General features: G+C 34.5%; 1 protein-coding gene across 1 annotated transcript in view; it reads right to left on the bottom strand.

The window, feature by feature from the left end:
• ANKRD31 (ankyrin repeat domain 31) overlaps positions 1-19,647 on the bottom strand; it is a 160,681-nt gene that overhangs the window by 26,294 nt on the left and 114,740 nt on the right. Inside the window, exons 17-20 of the mRNA XM_025388455.1 lie at positions 10,112-10,274; positions 8,451-8,566; positions 6,377-6,464; positions 1,526-1,622 (exon numbers count right to left, since the gene is read on the bottom strand). Of these exons, the coding sequence (XP_025244240.1) occupies positions 1,526-1,622; positions 6,377-6,464; positions 8,451-8,566; positions 10,112-10,274 (464 nt within the window). The remainder of the gene's footprint in view (positions 1-1,525; positions 1,623-6,376; positions 6,465-8,450; positions 8,567-10,111; positions 10,275-19,647) is intronic.

A 19,647-nucleotide genomic window follows, 5' to 3' on the forward strand; every position in this document is an offset into this window, starting at 1 on the left:
AACTATTTGTACTTTTAAAAATTATTGAGGAACCCAAACAGCTATTGTGTGTATGAATATCTATCAGTATTTACTGTTTTAGAAATTAAAACTGAGAAAACTTTTTAAACAAAAGAATACACAACACATTCTATCAGGCTTTATCATGTATCATGTGGCCTCTGAAAAATTCCACTGTACATTCATGAGAGAATGAGAGCAAGAGAGCAATAACATCTTAGTATTATTATTAAAAAATAGTTTTGACTTCACAGATCCTGTGAAACGGTCTCAGGTACCCCACCAGGGTTCCCTGGACCACAGTTTAAGAGCTGCTGTTTTAAGGAAAAGCAATAGTATAGATATATATCTATAGTATCTTGCCTCTCCTATCAAAGTTTAGAGCTGATACTAAACTCCCAGCAGACTGGATGTTAAAAGAAGTAGTATACATAAGTGAAAAAATCAGCAAGAAGAAGGACTCAGATTAGCAAACAACTGGTAGCATAAAATGCAAAAGAAATGCATAACATCAGACTTAAAACTATGTGAAACAAGGAGTTCAGAGACAAAACTTTAGATTACCCACACCAAGATGTGAAGTCTTATAGCAATATTAATAAGAATTTACATAGTGAAACTCCAATTGATCAGAAACTTTTGAAAATTCCAGGTGTAGTACATTGTTAACCACAGGACACTAAAGGAAATTCAAGCAAGCCTCTCTGAAGTCCCCTAAAATTACCCATATGTAGATTATAGAAGCTCACTGCTTTATATTGACAGGAAAACAAGGACGAAATAGAAAGGAACTTATGTTAGCTCTTCACTGGAGAAGAAGGCAAAATGGGGATTAAAAATAAAAATAGAAAACTGATTTTTAAAAATAAGTTCAGAAAAAAATTGAATACATAATAGACATTAAATGATTATAAGAGAAGAATATATAAGGACACGTTTAGAAAATTGTGAATAAAGAATAGGGAGCATAAGTAGTTAAGTCTATTAAAAACTAATAAAAAATAATGCCGAAACAAGAAAAAAAAATGTAACTTTTTTTCACAAAAAATATGAGAAGAGGTATATAACCAATATAATCAGGACAAAACTCTTTAAGGACCTTGGGATTTTAGAAATACAATAAAACACAAAATTAATCAACTGATTGATCAACTGCTTAGAAGGACATTTGTGACAGCAAAAAGAAACATTTTTTTAGTGTAGAAAATTTGAGTGTGCTAAAGAAATAAATTTATCTGTGGGATTCACAACCAGAAAAACTTTCATAAAATTCTCTACTGTAGACAACTTTTTAAGATATTGAAATGTTCTTTTTTGACTATTTCAAGTAATAATGTAGAAAAATACCTTTCTGGGAAGTATAATTTTCCACGGTGGTAAAAGATGAGACAACCTTATAAAGTCATTTTTTGGCCCTAAGCAATGTGTTTTTGTATTCTTAAGAAATCTAGACAACTACTGCAGCTAAAAAGGAAAAATTCTAGAAACTCAGAAGCACTCTTTTTTTTTTCCTTTTTCTACTCACCTGTATTTTTTAGCCAGATCATCCCTTTCTGCTTTCTGCTTGGCAAGCACATTATCCATAATCTCTTTTATATTTAACATCTTCTCAATGTATTGTTCTAGAAACATGACAATAAAAAGTTAGCTAACTGAAGGATAGTGAATGTCAAATTTGGTCATATGAGAATTAGCCCTATTGTTAATTTTAAAAAGCCATTATTCCCTATGCTCTTCCCCAGTATTAATGACCCAGATATCTCAATTAAGGCTTACTTAACAATGTCAATCTACGGAAATGCCCTGAAGTGTATAGATAAGAATACTGTAAAAGAGTAGGCCAGCCTGAGTTCTAATCCTGTTGCCCCACTGACTAAGTTTTGTGAGCCTGGATAAGTCATGTAACTTACACGGTTAACTTTCTTACCTGTGAAATGAAGGTAGTAAAAGAAGATATTTTGTCTGTTAAAATTATTTTATTTTTTAAAATACAAAAGGAATACATTAACATTGTAAAATTTTTTCAAACCATATAAATATTTACAAAGATGAAAAGTAAGAGTATCCCTACTCACCCCACTGCTTTTCCTCTAATGTATTCAACAAAGGAGATTACTGTTAATACTTTAGGGGTGTGTGTGTTTGTAAAATTTGTGTTATATATTTATTATTTTAAATACTTACACTATGTATAATTATACATTATATGCACTTAAAAAATAGAATCATGCTGTCAGTTCTTGTTCTTTGCACTTATAATAACATTTACATGGTACTATATGATACCTAAGGTCACCTGTAGATCTTACAAACCACCATTACAATAATTACTTAAATTTTTCCAACTTTCTTCCTTTGCTTTCCAAGTAAAGGCATAATGACCTTCCTCCCAACACAGATCCACATGATTACCCACAAATGTGGGTTATGTACAAATCCAGATGCACAAGTAGGAAACTGAAAGGGTTAAATGCATATATTTTAATTCTTTTAAGCTACTTGTTGTTTCTTTCACTTTTGGCTTTGTTTCTTAAAATTTTTCCTAATTTTTTGGACCAATGCACATTTTTCTGCATAAAGTAACTTGAGAAAATCTGTGGTAGAAAATGACATGAGGTTCAGAGGTAGAATTCGTTTCAGAAATTCCCTCAGCAAATCAGACAAATGATTTGATAAGTATTGAGTCAGTGTCCTCAGAGTAGTTTCTATCACCCTAATACTGTAGTTAAGGATTAGTTTCACAATATGATGCATATTCTAACAAAGGAGGAAAATGTGTACAATCAATAAGAATTTAGATATAACTTTGTTCAGCAGATTTGACACTGTTTATTAAAAGACATTTTAAATTATCTATGTGCCCTGTCATCCCAGCTTTTCCAACTGAATTTTAAACCATAGGTAAAAATAACATACTACAGGAACTTAAAATATTCAGTATGTTTCTATAAGAAACAGCAGAAATATATTTTACATATAGTTTGGTATCACACACTTCTTTATCAAAGATGATATTAATCAATGGTATATTAAAGAGAACCTATAATTGTCCTAATATGTGTAATATTTTATTACTTGATCAGGTATTACAAAACAACGAGGATGAGAGAAATTATTCAACAAATAGCGATGAATAAATGGGTTATAATACGGGGTAAACCTATTCTATCCTTAAATACAGAAAAAAATTTCAGATGAATTACGCATTAGAATGCTTAGGGAAAATTTATAAAATATTAACAACAGCAATTTTCTGCCTCAGTTCAGTTGAAGCAGTTCAGTTGATAACTGATAGAAAAGTGAATGCAAGGTCTCTTTCAGAAAAATTTTCAAAGATGTACAGAATGGGACTCATTACTCAGATCCCTCAGCCAGATCAAAGCTGTAACAAGTGTCAGATGTGGAGGAGGGTGAATTTGAAAAAAGATTTCTTTAGAGAGCAGTTGCTTACCTGAGTGGGAATCTGCATATTCAGCAGCAGCAGTAAGGGGTAAAGGGGATTCTCTCCTTTACCTCAAGCCTGCTAGGGTAAGTTCCTCAAAGGATTATTTAGAGAACCTAACTGAACTCTAAGTTGAGGTGACAATGAATTGGTATCTGGCTTCCTTCTTGAATATCTAGAGACCTTGAAAAATGAGAAGCTACCCCAGCAGGGCCAAAAGAAAGTTGCTGCTGAGCTGAGAATTAATTATCTTCCCTTCTAAGAGTGGGCCTGAGGTGCAAAGATCCTGAGGACTTGTTGTGAAGCCTGCCCTGTGACCCTGCCTATGAGGGCTTCCACCTGACAGTGAGAGTCTGTGTAGGATGGTTCATTAGAAAGAAAAAAAAAAGAAGCTGAGAGAAGACTGAGAGGACATAGGGAAAGGGCAATGTGTATTGCCCACATCATAGGAGTTCCAACCTGATGGGCCATAGAGAAATTTCAGAAGAGTCTTAGAAAACTGCTCTCCAGAGACTGAGTTTTAAACACCTGTCAGGGAGTGGTAGAGCCAACCACAGTCAGTAATTAGTTACCATCCAAGAGCTCCAGGGTCCCACTGCCTTACCTCTCCTTCCTTAAGGGCAGTAAGACAAAAATAAAAGCATCAAGATTATTCAATGTATTAGCTATAATATAATAAAATTAAACTACAAAACCTGGGGGTGTTGGGGAGAAGCTCCTAATTTTAGAGGCATTCAAATAAATAGAAAAAGGCCGATGAATTTTTACTATACAGAATTTGTAATTGTATATATTTAAACAAAAACTAACACACATTGCAAAGAAAAAGACAAGTCACTGAAAAAGTATTTGCAGCAGTTATGGTGGAAAAGGGGTAAGTAATTGTAACACATAAATAGGCTCCACTTGATGAATAAACAAATAATAGAAACACTTCTCAAAATAGGGAATAAAACTAGTGAAAAAGTACCATTGGGCCGGGTGCAGTGGTTCACGTCTGTAATCCCAGCACTGTGGAAGACTGAGGTGGGCAGATCACGAGGTCAAGAGATCAAGACCATCCTGGCCAACATGGTGAAATACTGTCTTTACTAAAAATACAAAAATTAGCTGGGCATGGTACATGCGCCTGTAGTCCCAGCTCCTAGGGAGGCTGAGGCAGAAGAATCGCTTGAACCTGGGAGGCAGAAGTTGCAGTGAGCTGAGATCGCACCACTGCACTCCAGCCTGGTGACAGAATGAAACTCCATCTCAAAAAAAAAAAAAAAAAGTACCACTAATAAGCAACATGGCAAATGAAAATATCAGGCATATTTTTCTTATTAAACTAGTAAGGTTATTTAAAACGAAAATAGTGATGCTACTAGCTGTGTACACAAAGACACTAATGTGTACACTGCTAGTAGCGTCAGTATTTTCACTTCCAACATGAAAATTAGTACTATCTATAAAATAGAATTTATCAATATAAATCAATAGATTTTAAATGCTTATATAATTTGACCCAATAGTTACAATTCTGTTAATCTTTCTGAAGAAGATAATACGTCCAGAAAAAGCTACATATTGTAGAAGAACAGCAAAAAATTGGAAATCATCCAAATGTTCAACAAAAAGGGAAAAATTTAGGAAACTGTGGAACATTTATTGAATACTAGGAATGAAGACTGTGAAAAAAACGCAAAATTACCATATCTATCATGATCAAAACTATGTTTTTAAGAGTTTTACTGAGGTCTAATTGCATTATTATGTTCTCAGACAAAAAAAAAATGTGGGGCGGGGGTCTGGAAATAAAACAACAAAATATTGTGGTAGGACAATAGCTAATTTTAGCATTTTTCTCTTTTTCTTGAAGTATATCTGTATGCCTTCCATAATGAAAAAAATTATAAACTTGGAATAATCATCTTGGATGCAAAAGATATTACAAATAGTAAATGAAATAAATATACTAACTGTATATTTTTGTTTGGGGGTATGAATTATTTTCTATTAGTTTCCTCCAAACATAACACGTACCATGTTAGGCCAGGATGAAAAGTAGAATGTGTAAAATTTTAAAGGAGATGATTTTTTTAAAGACTATACAAACATGAGTTAGGACAAGAGATGAACAGTTATATCCTGCTATACAAAAGGTTGATGAGGTACTTTAAATTACCTTACTTTTAGTTACTACTTTTAACTAACTTTTACATTCACAGATCTGAATTTATCAGGAACTACTTTCCACCTTATAAATCATAACTCAAAAAATATATATGTGAGTCATCAATGGCTTGCATATATTCACTGAAGTTTGAGAAATTAAGATTATTAGGTCAGGGATCAGAGTCTAATTTGCTATTTTGAATCTTTAGTGTTTTGAAAACAGGAAGATATCTTTGCAGTCAGATACCCACCTGTTATATGTGCTCTTCTGAAAGTAGGAGGATTTGCTTTCCTTGTGTCACTGCTGCACCACCTTCCACTGCACTATTTCTGATCTACTTTTAAGGGTTACCATAGCTGGGTGAAGCTGACAACCCACAGGGTAACATAATCTCATCTCTTGTCACAATCTTACATTTTCTGTCATAGGATTATCTAAACATATCACTGGTATAGCTTATCTCTGATCATAGTTCTGCATGTCTCTCAAATTACTCATGCAGCACTTTGCATCTAGAAGTATCTTTAACAACACAAACTACTGGTTTGCATCGTGATAAAATCAGCCTTTTAGCTATCATTAAAAGTCTACTTTGGACTTACTTTTTAAGTAAGTTACTTTTAATGATATTAATAATTCCTAGCACTTTAAATCCTCTCACATAAAAATAGAAGACCACTTTTTCAGCCATTGTGAGCTCTGAAATAAATATATAGCTTAAGAAGAAGATGACCTTGGGTATCTGAAAATATCATACTTGAGTATGAGTCTATATTTACCTGCATCTTCAGGGTTTCTTATTTCAAACTCTAATAAATTTTCTTGTTTTTCTTCTATATCTTGTAGAATGGCACTGAGGGTCTGATGCTGTCAGATAAAAATATTTGAAACTTCATTACAAAGGGGTAGATATGCTCTCTGACATGCCATTGACAAACATAGAATAAATAAAATACTAAAGAAAGTTTTCCTAAAAATGCTCATTCCTCTCTATGTTCAAAATGTACTCATACTTTTTAACTGTATAAATGTTGCAGATTTGAACAAAAGCAAACAAATATATTTTGAATTATGTAGTAGATACCCTGGAAAATAGAATGTAAAAGTAGCAATCATAAGAAATCAATTTATCACTGACTTCTGTTGAAACTATAGGTGTAGGAGAAAAATAAATCACATAACACTGAAAGTACATATATACAACAAGTTCACTTTAAGGCCTTATGACTTTCACTGCACACTATTAAAATCTTACACCTAATCTTAGAAGTACAAAACACTATGCTCTCAAAAATTCACAAAGGGGACTTAATACTACTTCTACATGCCCTTGTCAGTACCAATCTTCCTGCCTTGAATGCTTTCAATTCACTCTGCCCTGATTCTTCTCTTTCCCTATGAGAGAGAGAATTGTGGAGCGGGCTCTGGAACCAGACTTTCAGGTGTAAATCCTGGCTTCACCTCTTCCTATCTAGGTGACTCCAGCAAGTTATTTATCCTCTCTGTGACTGAATTGTATAACACATTAAAATTCTAAGGACAATGTCAGCACAAAGTAAGAACTCCTTAAATAGTGAATATTATAATCATATAAAACCCATTCATACAGGAAACTTCTGACTTATCCAATCCATGCTGATTTCCTTTTTCTCAGAATTAAGAAATTCAGTGCTACATAATTTAACACTAACATAATAATGTCTTATACATTATATTTCCTCATCAGGACAATGAGATCTTGTGGGCAGAAGCATGCCTTTTACATTTGTATATGGTTTCAACATTGTGGGTTCATAGCTATTGCTCCATTAATGATGATTGATTGATTGACTCATATTACCTGTCCTTTAATATACTCTCCATACACATTCATTTCTAAAACATGTAGATCCTCAAAGCCTTCTGAAATATGTTGCCCTGAAATTTTACTTTGGTGCCCACAAAAGATATTCAAAAAGTACGTAATAAAATAATCTAATTATTTGATAAAGCAATCTTACTGCTGTCATTTATTAAATGTATCCAAGTGAAATTATAAAATACAAATATAAAAAACAAGCAAAAATAAAAACACCACTAAGGTTTACCGCTTTATACAGTGAACGATTTATGGTTATAAAAGCAAACAGAAGATGAGAATTTGTGCCCAGGCTAAGCTCTATCCACAGATTAGGACAAAGAAACATCTTTTGGTGCCAACTTTCCTTTCTGCTTTGCTTGTATCGTAAATGTATTCAGTCTTGGACACTATGGGCCAAGACTTATCCAAAATAAGGTTTCACTGAGGATGCTACCTTGGTTGAGATTTTGTGTCTAGTTAAGCTTTGTGTTTTGGTCGAACTAAGAATTTCAATCAATATATATATCTTATTAAGCAACTGCTATGTTCTTTTTTTCAAAAGCTACCTTTACATGGTGGGTTTTGCAGCAAATTGTATTACTATAAACCATATGGGATCAAGGTTAGCTAAACCAGGCTGCTTAATCCTCTTCTCTGTCTGGATTCCAGAATCTTTTCTATATCCTGCATCTCCTAGACACTTATGGAAGTGAGTAAAGACACATTTATGACAGTGGCAGTGTCTATGGACAAGAAGTAGCCAAAGAACTCAAACTAGGTATAAAGGATAGCAGCTACTCCACAGTTCTGTATTCAAAGCAAATAATTAAGAGTTAACCACACAGCATAACTTCCAGGCCCATTCTGTTCATTATTTTATCTTTTATAATAAAAAAATTTCAATCTTTGTGTTATTAAAATGGAGAGTATTGCTGTTAGCCAATAACTAACTGGCTGGCTCAAAGAATGGCATTTTCTAAGATGAAGAACGAAGTAATTTTAACTTCACTCACCACAGAAAGGCTTTCACTTGATCTTTCTTGGTGTGAAAGGAAAGGTGAATCAATAGTTTTGCCGTCATCACAAAAACACTGTTTATGTCTTTTAGATTGGACAGCAGGAATTTTTTCTTTAAAAAGTAAAATTAGAAAATATAATAAGAATATGCAAAAATATAGTTTTATTTTTCAGTTTTAATGTGATGCAGATGAGACGGCTAAGTCAAGTCTACAACTATTATATCTTAATCAGTACTCATCATCATCAATTGGCTACTTATGGCTAACATTTACGGAGCACTTGTCACATGCTGGGTGCCAAAAACTATCCATAAATCATCTCATTTAATCTTCATATGAACCTGTGAAGTAGGTAGTTTATTATATCCATTTTGCAGAAGAGGAAAGTGAGGCTTAGCGGGGTTCAAGAAGTTGCCCAATGTCACACAGAACTGAAACCAGATCTTATCTGATTCCAACGTCCACATGACTTGATTAATGCCTCTGTAAATTCTCTTGGACCCTACTCCCATTCTGGATTCCCTTTCTCTATATTATGAGTGTACTCTATATTCTTCATCCTTCTGGGGTACCTGATCAAGGAAACAAAAAACAGTAGATATGTGGGAATAGATCTATCACTTTACAATAGATCTATCAAGAACTCCAAATGCAAGACTTCCCTGATAAACTGAGCTAATCTAAATCATGGGAACTTTCAGGTATAGCTGTGAAGAGGGAGTGTGAAATGGCTGGGCCTCTGAGAAAGGCCCTGACCCTATGGACTTACTATATCGTAGCAGGCAATGAAAAGAGGAAATTTGTTTCACTCTTGACCTTGACCTATCCATGATCTAGCCCACTGGTGAAATATAACACAATGAATATCCTTAGCTCTGACCAATTATATTAGTAATTCTTCCGTGAAAATCAACAGTTGGTAAGGATGTTGGTAGGCTAGGGGAGAAGTGTGTTACACAATTGCTCTCCCCAGCATTCTTCCTCATGGTGAGAATATAGATATATTCCTGAGTATCTTCTTCTATGAGTCAAGGTTTGAGCATGAGGGAAAAGGAAGAACAATTCCCTCTCCTCAATACTTAATAAAATATAAAGTATTGCTAAAATGGTTCATAAAATTTTGCCTGATTGTACATACATTCCCTTGAAATATTCTTTTCATTGCAAAATATATTACACATATACAAGTATATTTCCTTTAACAAACTAATATGCTAGAATACTAGATTCTTTAAAAGTTGGCATGAATCCAACTGATATATGAATCATTACAAATTTTGAAGTAATGGAATCTTAGTTGCAAAAACTTCAGTATAATGTCACCCCTTTTCCAGCCCTACTACAACTAAGCTGATCTGCCTGGCTTCAATTATATCTCTATCTCAAATCTAATGTTAGGGAGATTAATGTTTGCTTGATGAATGCTATAGGTTTCATTTCAACATGTAACTCCAATCCAATAGGATCATATGATCTATAAATTACACCATATTTTTAAATGCTAATTTCTAAAAATAAATAATGGCTTTTGAAGAGTTTAATAAACATAGGACACATCTATCCTAGTTATGAAACAATTTACACAACAAATCAGAAGATTTTCCTAAACAGAGATATATCTCTGTATAAAATAGCAGCAATATTGATATACATACCATTGACTATAGCATCTCTCTCATCTCTATTATCAGTCTCAACAGCACCATAAGATTTTAGTAATTCTTTCATTTTTTCATCATCTGCTTCATCCAAAGCACTCTTCTGTTTTTGATCTTTTTGATTAGGGTTTGCTCCATTTTGTAGTAGAATCTCAGCTGCCTACAAAGTATTTTTTCAAAGTTATCTCTATAGACACCAAAGATGAATAATTTCTGTTTTCATCACGAACACCACTGCCAAGCATTAAAAGCTATCAAAAGAAAGTTTTCAAACTCAGGTCAAGAAATTTTTTAATTAAAATTGATGTGGCAATTGCAGACTAATCCAATTTGGACTGATTAGTCCTCACAAGAGAACCAAACACAAAGACATGAAAGTACAATATGCTGCATTCATTGCAGTAAGAAGTAGGCATAGGGAGGTTCAGTTCTAGATCAGTAACTGCCCAGTAGAATTTTCTGTAATAATAAAATGTTCTATATCTGCTCTGTCCAATAAGGTAACTACTAATCACATGTGGCTTTTGAGCATTTGAAATGTGGCTAATGTGACTGAAGAAATCAATTTTTTATTTAATTAATTTAAATTTAAATAGCAAAAGTAGCTAGTAGCTACCATATTGGGCAGCACAGATCTAGATGTTGTGCAGATTAAGCCACTTGCATCTTACTATGGAATTTCTGACACCCGGAAGGATTTAATCTATCTCTCTAACACAGCTTCTTGTCCTTCTCCAAGCTGCTGGAGGATAGGGTATAAAAGTGGGGTAAGAGTTGCTTCGCGGCTATATTACAAACAACATTATAATTTGTGATTAGACATACTTGAATAACATTCTATTTGGACAATATTTTATGTACACTACTTGTTCAGGAGGTTTTATGAACTAGCCTAGAAACCTAATACCCATTTCAATATTCTCCATACAGAAATATGTGTCCTAAATAACAAACTTTAAGGAAATAATTTCAACTTTTATTTTAGATTCAAATGATATATGTGCAGATTTACTACATGGGTATATTGCATGATGCTGAGGTTTGGGGTATGAATCATCCCATCACCCAGGTAGTAAGCACAGTACTCAACAGAGAGTTTTTCAGCTCTTGCCCTCCTCCCTCTCTCCGCTCTCTAGTAGTCTCAGTATCTACTGTTCTCATCTTTATGATCATGTGTACCCAATATTTACCTCCCACTTATAAGTGAGAAAATGTGGTATTTGATTTTTCTGTTCCTGCATTAATTCACTCAGAATAATGGCCTCCAGCTGCATCCATGTTGCTGCAAAGGACATGATTTTGTTTTTGTTTATGGCTGCATAGTATTCCATGGTATATGTGTACCACATCTTATTTATCCAGTTCACCAATGATGGTCACCTTGGGTGATTTAATGTCTTTGCTATTGTGAATAGTGCTGCAATTAACACACAAGTGTATGTGTCTTTTGGTAGAACAATTTGTTTTCCTTTGGGTACATACCCAGTAATGGAATTGCTAGGTTGAATGGTAGTTCCAAGTTCTCTGAGAAATCTCCAAACTGTTTCCACAGTAGTTGAACTAATTTACATTCCTACCAACAGTGTATAAGTGTTTTCTTTTCTTCACAACCTTAACAGCATCTGTTCTTTTCTGACTTTTAAATAATAACCATTCTGACTGGTGTGAGATGATATCTCACTCTGGCTTTGGTTTGCACTTCTCTGATGATTAGTGGTACTGAACTTTTTTTTTTCATGTTTGTTGACCACTTGTATACTAAATGACAAACTTCACAGAATATTAAAGATAGAGGGAAACTTAGAAACCCCATCATTTTAGATAAAAGGAAACTAAGGTCAAAGAGGATGTGATATTTTCGGGAGAAAAAAATTTCTAATATAAATAAGGTTGCTCTGAGTAACTCTTAAATTGTGTATTAAAAATAAATTTATAATTGACCAAAGTAAAGAATGGTTATTAACTGGATTAAGGTATAAGTCAGCCAGGGACAGTGGTTTATGCCTATAATCCCAGCACTTTGGGAGGCTGAGGCAGGAAATTGCTTGAGCCCAGGAGTTCGAGACCAGCCTATGTAACATAGTGAGGCCTTTTCTCTGTAAAAAATTTAAAAATTAGCTGGGTGTGGTGGCACACACTTCTAGTCTCAGCTACTTGAGAGGTTGGGGCTGGAGGATCACTTGACCCTGGGAGGTCGAGGCTTCAGTGAGCAGTGATACCCTAGCCTGGGTGACAGAGCAAGACCTTGACTCAAAAAAATGAATTATAGTATAAGTCAATTAGTGAAAAACAATGATCCCACTTGCAAAAGGCAAGCAAGTAACTCACCCCTGAAAAACCTTCTAGTTAGGAAAAGATGGTCAGGATTTTGTTAAAATGGAGACATACTATATGCCAGTGGAAAAAGTATTTTTTTAATCTTTCTGCTTATGTCCAAGGATAAAGAGGCAGATAAATTTAGGAGCAAATGGGCCAGTAGAAATTATTAAGGATAATCTCTTAGTTTTTCTACTAGCCTAGAGGTAGCATAGCATAAAGAAAAAACTGAACCAAATCACAAAGACACAGAAGAAAAAAAATGAAGACACGAAGAATTCATAAAACAACTAGTGATAACAACATGACAGGAAGAAAACCTCATGTATCAATATTAACCTTGAATGTAAGTGAATTAAATGCTCCACTTAAAAGATAACGATAGGCAGAACAGATTTTTAAAATGAACCAACTATATGCTGTCTACAAGAAACTCACTTTACTGGTAAAGACACATAGATGAAAGACAAAGGGCACAGTGGCTGATGCCTGTAATCCCAGCACTTTGGGAGGCCGAGACAGGTGGATCATGAGGTCAGGAGTTTGAGACCAGCCTGATGAACATAGTGAAACCCCCTCTCTACTAAAAGTACAAAAATTAGCCAAGTGTGGTGGCGCACACCTGTAATCCCAGCTACTCAGGAGGCTGAGGCAGGAGAATCACTTGAATCCGGGAAGCAGAGGTTGCAGTGAGCCAAGATTGTGTCATTACACTCCAGCCTGGTGACAGAGTAAGACTCTGTCAAAAACAAACAAACAAACAAACAAAGATAAAGGGGTGGAACATGATATTCTATGCAAATGAAAACCAAAGTAAGCAGGAGTAGCTATACTTATAACAAATTAAACCAACTTCAAATCAAAAACAGTATAAAAAGAGACAAAGATCATTATCTAATGATAAAGGGTGATATCAATTTAACAAAAGGATATAATAATATTAAATACATAGGTACTCAAACTGGAGCACCCAGATTCATAAAACAAATGTTACTAAACCAAACCTAAAGAAAGATACAGATAGCAATACAATAATACTGGGGCACTTGAACACCCCAGTCACAGCACTAGACAGATCACTGAGACAGAAAATCAAGAAAGAAACACAGGAGTTAAATTGAACTTTAGACCAAATGGACCTAATAGACACTTACAGAACATTCTATCCAGCATCACAGAATATACATTCTTCTCATCAGCACGTGAAACATTCTCCCAAATAGACCATATGTTAGGCCACAAAACTAGCCTCAATAAATTTGAAAAAAATTGAAATCACATCAAGTATTTTCTCAGAACACAATGGAATAAAACTAGGAATCAATATCAAGAGGAATTCTCAAAGCTGTACAAATACATGAAATTAAACAACACACTCCTAGATAATCTTTGGGTCAATGACAAAATTAAGAAAGAATTCAAAAAATTTTTTTGAAACAAAGGAAAATGGAGACAGAATTACCAAAACCTCTGGGATACAGCCAAAGCAGTGCTAAGAGGGAGTTTTATAGCATCAAATGCCTACATCAAAAGAATAGAAAGATTACAAATTAACACCCTAACGTCATACCTCAAGAAACTAGAAAAACAAGAAAAAAACAACCCAAAGCTAGCAGAAGAAAAAATATAACAAAGATCAGAGTATAACTAAATGATATGGAGACAAACCAAACAAAACAAAACAAAAACAAAGGATCACTGAATTGAAAAGTCAGTTCTTTGAAAAGATAAACAAGTTGATAAATTGCTATCTGGACTAACCAAGAAGAAAGAATATCTAAATAAACATAACAAGAAACGAAGAAGACATTGTAACTGACACCACAGAGATACAAAAGATCATCAGACTCTACCATACACTCACAAACTAAAAAACCTAGAGAAAATGGATAAATTCCTGGAAACATAAAACCTCATAAGACTGAACCGTGAAGAACTAGATATCCTCAACAGACCAATAACAAAAATCCTCCCAACAAAAAAAAAGAGCCTAGGTCAAGATGAACTCACAGTCAAATTCTATCAAACATACAAAGAATAACTGGTACCAATTTTACTGAAACTGTTCCAAAAAAACTGAGCAGGAGAGAATCCTCCCTAGCTCATTACACGAAGCCAGTATCACTCTGACACCAAAGTCTGACGAGAACACAAACAACCAAAAAAAACTGCAGACCAATATCCCTGATGAAGATAGATGCAAAAATCCTCAACAAAATACTAGCAAACTGAATTCACCAGCACATCAAAAAGATAACACACCATGACCAAGTGGGTTGTATTCCAGGGATGCAAGGATGGCTCAACATATACAAACCAATAAATGTGTTTCATTACATAAACACAGTTAAAGACAAAAATTACATAATCATTTCAATAGATGTGGAAAAAGCATTTGATAAAATTGAACATCCCCTCATGATAAAAGCTCTCAACAAACTAGGCAAAGTAGAAAAAACATACCTCAAAATAATAAAGGCCATATGCAACAAACCTATGGCCAATATCATACTGAGTTGGGAAAAGTTGAAAACAATTCCCCTAAGAACTAGAATAAGGCAAGAATGCCCACTTTCACCACTCCTATTCAACTTAGTACTGGAAGTCCTAGCCAGAGCAATCAGGCAAAAGGAAGAAAGAAAAGGCATCCAAGTTGGAAAAGAAGAAGTCAGAAATAATGTATTTCTGTTCACTGACAATATGCTCTTAAACCTAGAAAAACCTAAAGACTCCTCCAAAAAATTCTTAGGTTTGATAATTGAATTCACTAAGGTTTCAGAATACAAAATCAATATTCAAAAATGAGTGTCATTTCTATACACCAATAATAATCAAGCTGAAAACCATATCAAGAAGGCAATCCCATTTACAATAGCTACAAAAAATAAAATAAAATACCTAGGAATATAGTTAACCAAGGAGGTGAAAGAAGGAAAACTACAACACTGACGAATGAAATTTCAGGTGACACAAGCTAATGGAAAAACATTTCATGTTCATGAATCAGAAGAATTAATATAATTAAAATGAGAATACTGCCAAAACAATCTACAGATTCAATGCAATTCCTACCAAAATGCCAACATCACTTTTCACAGAATGAGAAAAAAACCATCCTAAAATTCATATGGAACCGAAAAACAGCCTAAATAGCAGAAACAATCCTAAGCAAATAGAACAAAGCTAGAGAGAGCATATTACCTGACCTCAAATTATACTGCAAGGTTATAATAATCAAAACAGCATGGTACTGGCATAAAAACAGACACATAGATCAATGTAAAAGAACAGAGAACCCGGAAATAAAGCCACATATCTATAGCTAACTGATCTTTGACAATGGTGACAAGAACATACACTAGGAAAAAGATATCTTTTTCAATAAATGGTGTTGGGAAAATTGGATTGTCATATGTGGAAGAAAGTCTCAAATCATATTAAAAAATCAAATACAGACAAATAAAAGACTTAAATTTGTGATCTGAAACTATAAAAATTCTACAAGAAAACTTAGGGAAAACTCTTCTTGACATTTGTCTAGGCAAAGAATTCATAAGACCTTGAAACCATAAGCAACGAAATCAAAAACAGACATATGGAACTATATTAAACTAAAAAGCACCTGCATGGAAAAGGAAATAATTTAAAAAGTGAACAGACAACCTGCAGATTGGGGGAAAATATTTGCAAACTATGAATCCTACAAGAACTAATTTCCAGAATTTACAAGGAACTCAAACAACTCAACAACAATAACAAAACAACAAATAGCCCTATTAAAAAACTGGCAAAAGACACAAATAGACATTTCTTAAAAGAAGACCCACGAATGACCAACAAGCATATGAAAAAATGCTCAACATCATTAATCATCAGAGAAATGTTAAAGCCACATTAAGATACCATCTTATGCCAATAGAATGCCTATTATTAAAAAGACAAAAAATAACAGATGTTGATGAGTATGTGGAGAAAAGGAAATGCTTATACACTGTTGGTGGGAATGCAAATTAGTACAACCTCTACGGAAAACAGTATGGAGATTTCCCAAAGAACTAAAAATAGAACTGCCATTCAATCCAGCAATCTCACTACTGAGTATATACCCACAGGAAAAGTAATCATCATATTAAAAAGATACTTGTACTCAAATATTTACTGTAACACTATTCACAATAGCAAAGATATGGAATCAACCTTAGTGTCCATCAGTGGACGACTGGATAAATAAAATGTGGTAAATACACACACACACACACACACACAATGGAATACTATTCAGCCATAAGAAAGAATGGGATCATGTCTTTTGCAGCAACATGGATGGAACTGGAGGCCATCCATGTTGTTAAGTGAAAACAACTCAGGGACAAGTCAAATACTGGATGTTCTCACTTATAAGTAAGAGCCAAATAATGTGTACACATGGACAGAGTGTGGAATTATAGTCACTGGAGACTCAGAAGGGTAGGGAGTGGGAGGGGGTTCAGGGATGAGAAATTAATTAATGAGTGCAAGGTATACTGTTTGAGTGATGGTTACACTAAAAGCCCAGAATATATCCCTACTCAATATATCCATTTAACAAAACTGCACTTGTACTCTTTAAATTTATACAAATATATTTAAAAAGAAAAATACCCTTGTTTTAAAGCCAAGCACAAACCTCACCCCTGGTACTTATTAGCTACATCCTTGGCCAAGTTACTTATCATCGTCTCTAACTTCATTTTTATCATCTATGAGAATTAAATAGTGAGCCCTTGTAGAATGTCTGGCACATAGTAGTCTCCTAATAAAACTAGCTAGATAATACCCTGCTTTCCTTTAGAGAGTGAAAAGATCAACTGTAGTAGTGAGAGACAGCAGATAATGGCATGTGAAAAAGTATTCTGCAAAGACGTCTGATAAAATCTGCATTTGTACACCTTAGTGAGTCTGAGTAAAGGTATGAAAAGATAAAATACTTTATCTATTTATTAAGATTTTTATTAAGATTTTATTCATCTGTTTTTAAAAGATGGAGTCAGAAACTACCTCAATCCAGTAGTTTCTAAGCCTGATTGATCAGTAAGATCACTTGTTGGATTCTTTCAAAACACAGATTCCTGAGACCATCCTGAGATTAATTTAGCAAACTGGAGATGTAGGCCTTAATCTGCAGAAATTTATTTCAAACATGATATGGAGGAGACTGAAAGTGAATTTCAGAAAAGTAAACTTCTAGACTCTTAAAAACATATGCTATATTAAAAATGACTATTTTTCCAGTGTGTTAAGATGAGACCTTCTCTAGGCCTTGACTTTAATATACTAAAAAAGATGCACTTAATGTATTAGTATGGAGAACACAGAGAACTCAGCTCAGAGAGAATGGGATCCTGAATAGTGTTTTTCAGTAACAGTCATCCACAGGAAAAGTCTAAACAGCAACAGGGTAAAAAGGCACTAAACAGGAAAAGCTAAAGCTAAAGTTGGGAGGGAGCTCCAGATAACATGATGGAGTGGGCCTGAGGGCCAAAGAGCTTGGCAAAGATTATGTGACCAAGAAATAGGCCTTTAATTTGTTAAAAAAAAAAAAAAAAAAAAAAAAAAAAAAAAAGCCTTACTGAAGTGATCACTACTACAATAATGACTTAGAGACATTCTACCATCACAAAAAATCCTTTCTGCCCCTCTGCAGTCAATCACTTACCAAGACTCTTTGGTCTCTGGGAACCAATGATCTGCCTCTATTGCTTTACATTTTGCTTTTTGTAGAATTTCACATGAATGAGCTCAGAATGTAGTTTTTGTGTCTGGTCTCTTTGACTTAGCATGATGATTTTGAGATTCACCCATATTGTTGTGTACATCAACAGTTTGTTTCTCACCTGTAATCCCAGCACTTTGGGAGGCCAAGGCGGGTGGATCACCTGAGGTCAGGCGTTCGAGACCAGCCTGGCCAACATGCTGAAACCTCGTCTCTACTAAAAATACAAAAATTAGCTGGGCCTGGTGGCATAGGCCTGTAATCCCAGCTACTTGGGAGGCTGAAGCAGGAGAATTGTCTGAACCTGGGAGGCAGAGGTTGCAGTGACCAGAGAACGTGACACTGCACCCCAATATGGGTGACAGAACAAGACTCCATCTCAAAAAAAAAAGTTTGTTCCTTTTAACAACTTAATTATTCATTTATCAGTTGATAGACATTTAGGGTCCCTTCCAGTTAGAGGCTATTATGAATAAAGCTGCTATCCACATTCTAGTACAAGTCTTTGTGTGGACAAAAAGCTTTCATTTATCTTAGATAAATAAACACCAAGGGGTGGTCCAATACTTTGTAAATATGTAATATATTTCATGTAACAAAAATTGTCAAATTGTTTTTCCAAATGTTCCATTTTGCATTTCTACTAGCAATCTCTCCAATACTTGGTATTTTCAGTCTTTTAAATTTTAGCCATTCCAGAGGGTATGACTAATGATGCTGAGCATCTCTTTTTTTTTTTTTTAAGACAGAATCCGCTCTGTCACCCAGGCTGGAGTACAGTGGTGCCATCTCGGCTCACTGCAACCTCCACCTTCTGGGTTCAAGTGATTCTCCTGCCTCATCCTCCCGAGTAGATGGGATTACAGGTGTGCCCTACCATGCCTGGCTAATTTGTGTATTTTGGGTAGAGATGGGGTTTCACCATGTTGGGCAGGCTGGTCTTGAACTCCTGACCTCAGGCGATCCACTCACCTTGGCCTCCCAAAGTGCTGGGATTACAGGAGTGAGCCACCATAATCAGCCTGCTGAGAATCTTTTTTAAGTGCTTATTTGCCATTCATGTATCTTCTTGGGTGAAATGTCCTAATCTTTTGCCCACTTTTTATTGGGTTGTTTGAGTTCTAACAGTTCTGTATACATTCTGGATACAAGTCCTTTAGCAGATGTATGTTTTGGGAGATATATGTTCTCTCAATCAGAGTTCATCTTTTTCTTTTCTTTATTAATTTTATTTTTTATTGATACATAAGAGATGTACGTATTTTCAGGGTAAATGTGAGAGTTTTTCTTTATTAATTTTATTTTTTATTGATACATAATAGATGTACATATTTTTAGGGTACATGTGATAGTTAATACATTTATATAATTTGTAAAGGTCAAATCAGTGTAATTGGGCTATGTATCACCTTAAAAATTGTCTTTTCTTTATGCTAGAAACATTTTAATTTCTTGTAGCTATTTT

The sequence above is a fragment of the Theropithecus gelada genome, chromosome 6, assembly GCF_003255815.1.
Source record: "Theropithecus gelada isolate Dixy chromosome 6, Tgel_1.0, whole genome shotgun sequence".
Taxonomy (NCBI): Eukaryota; Metazoa; Chordata; class Mammalia; order Primates; family Cercopithecidae; genus Theropithecus; species Theropithecus gelada.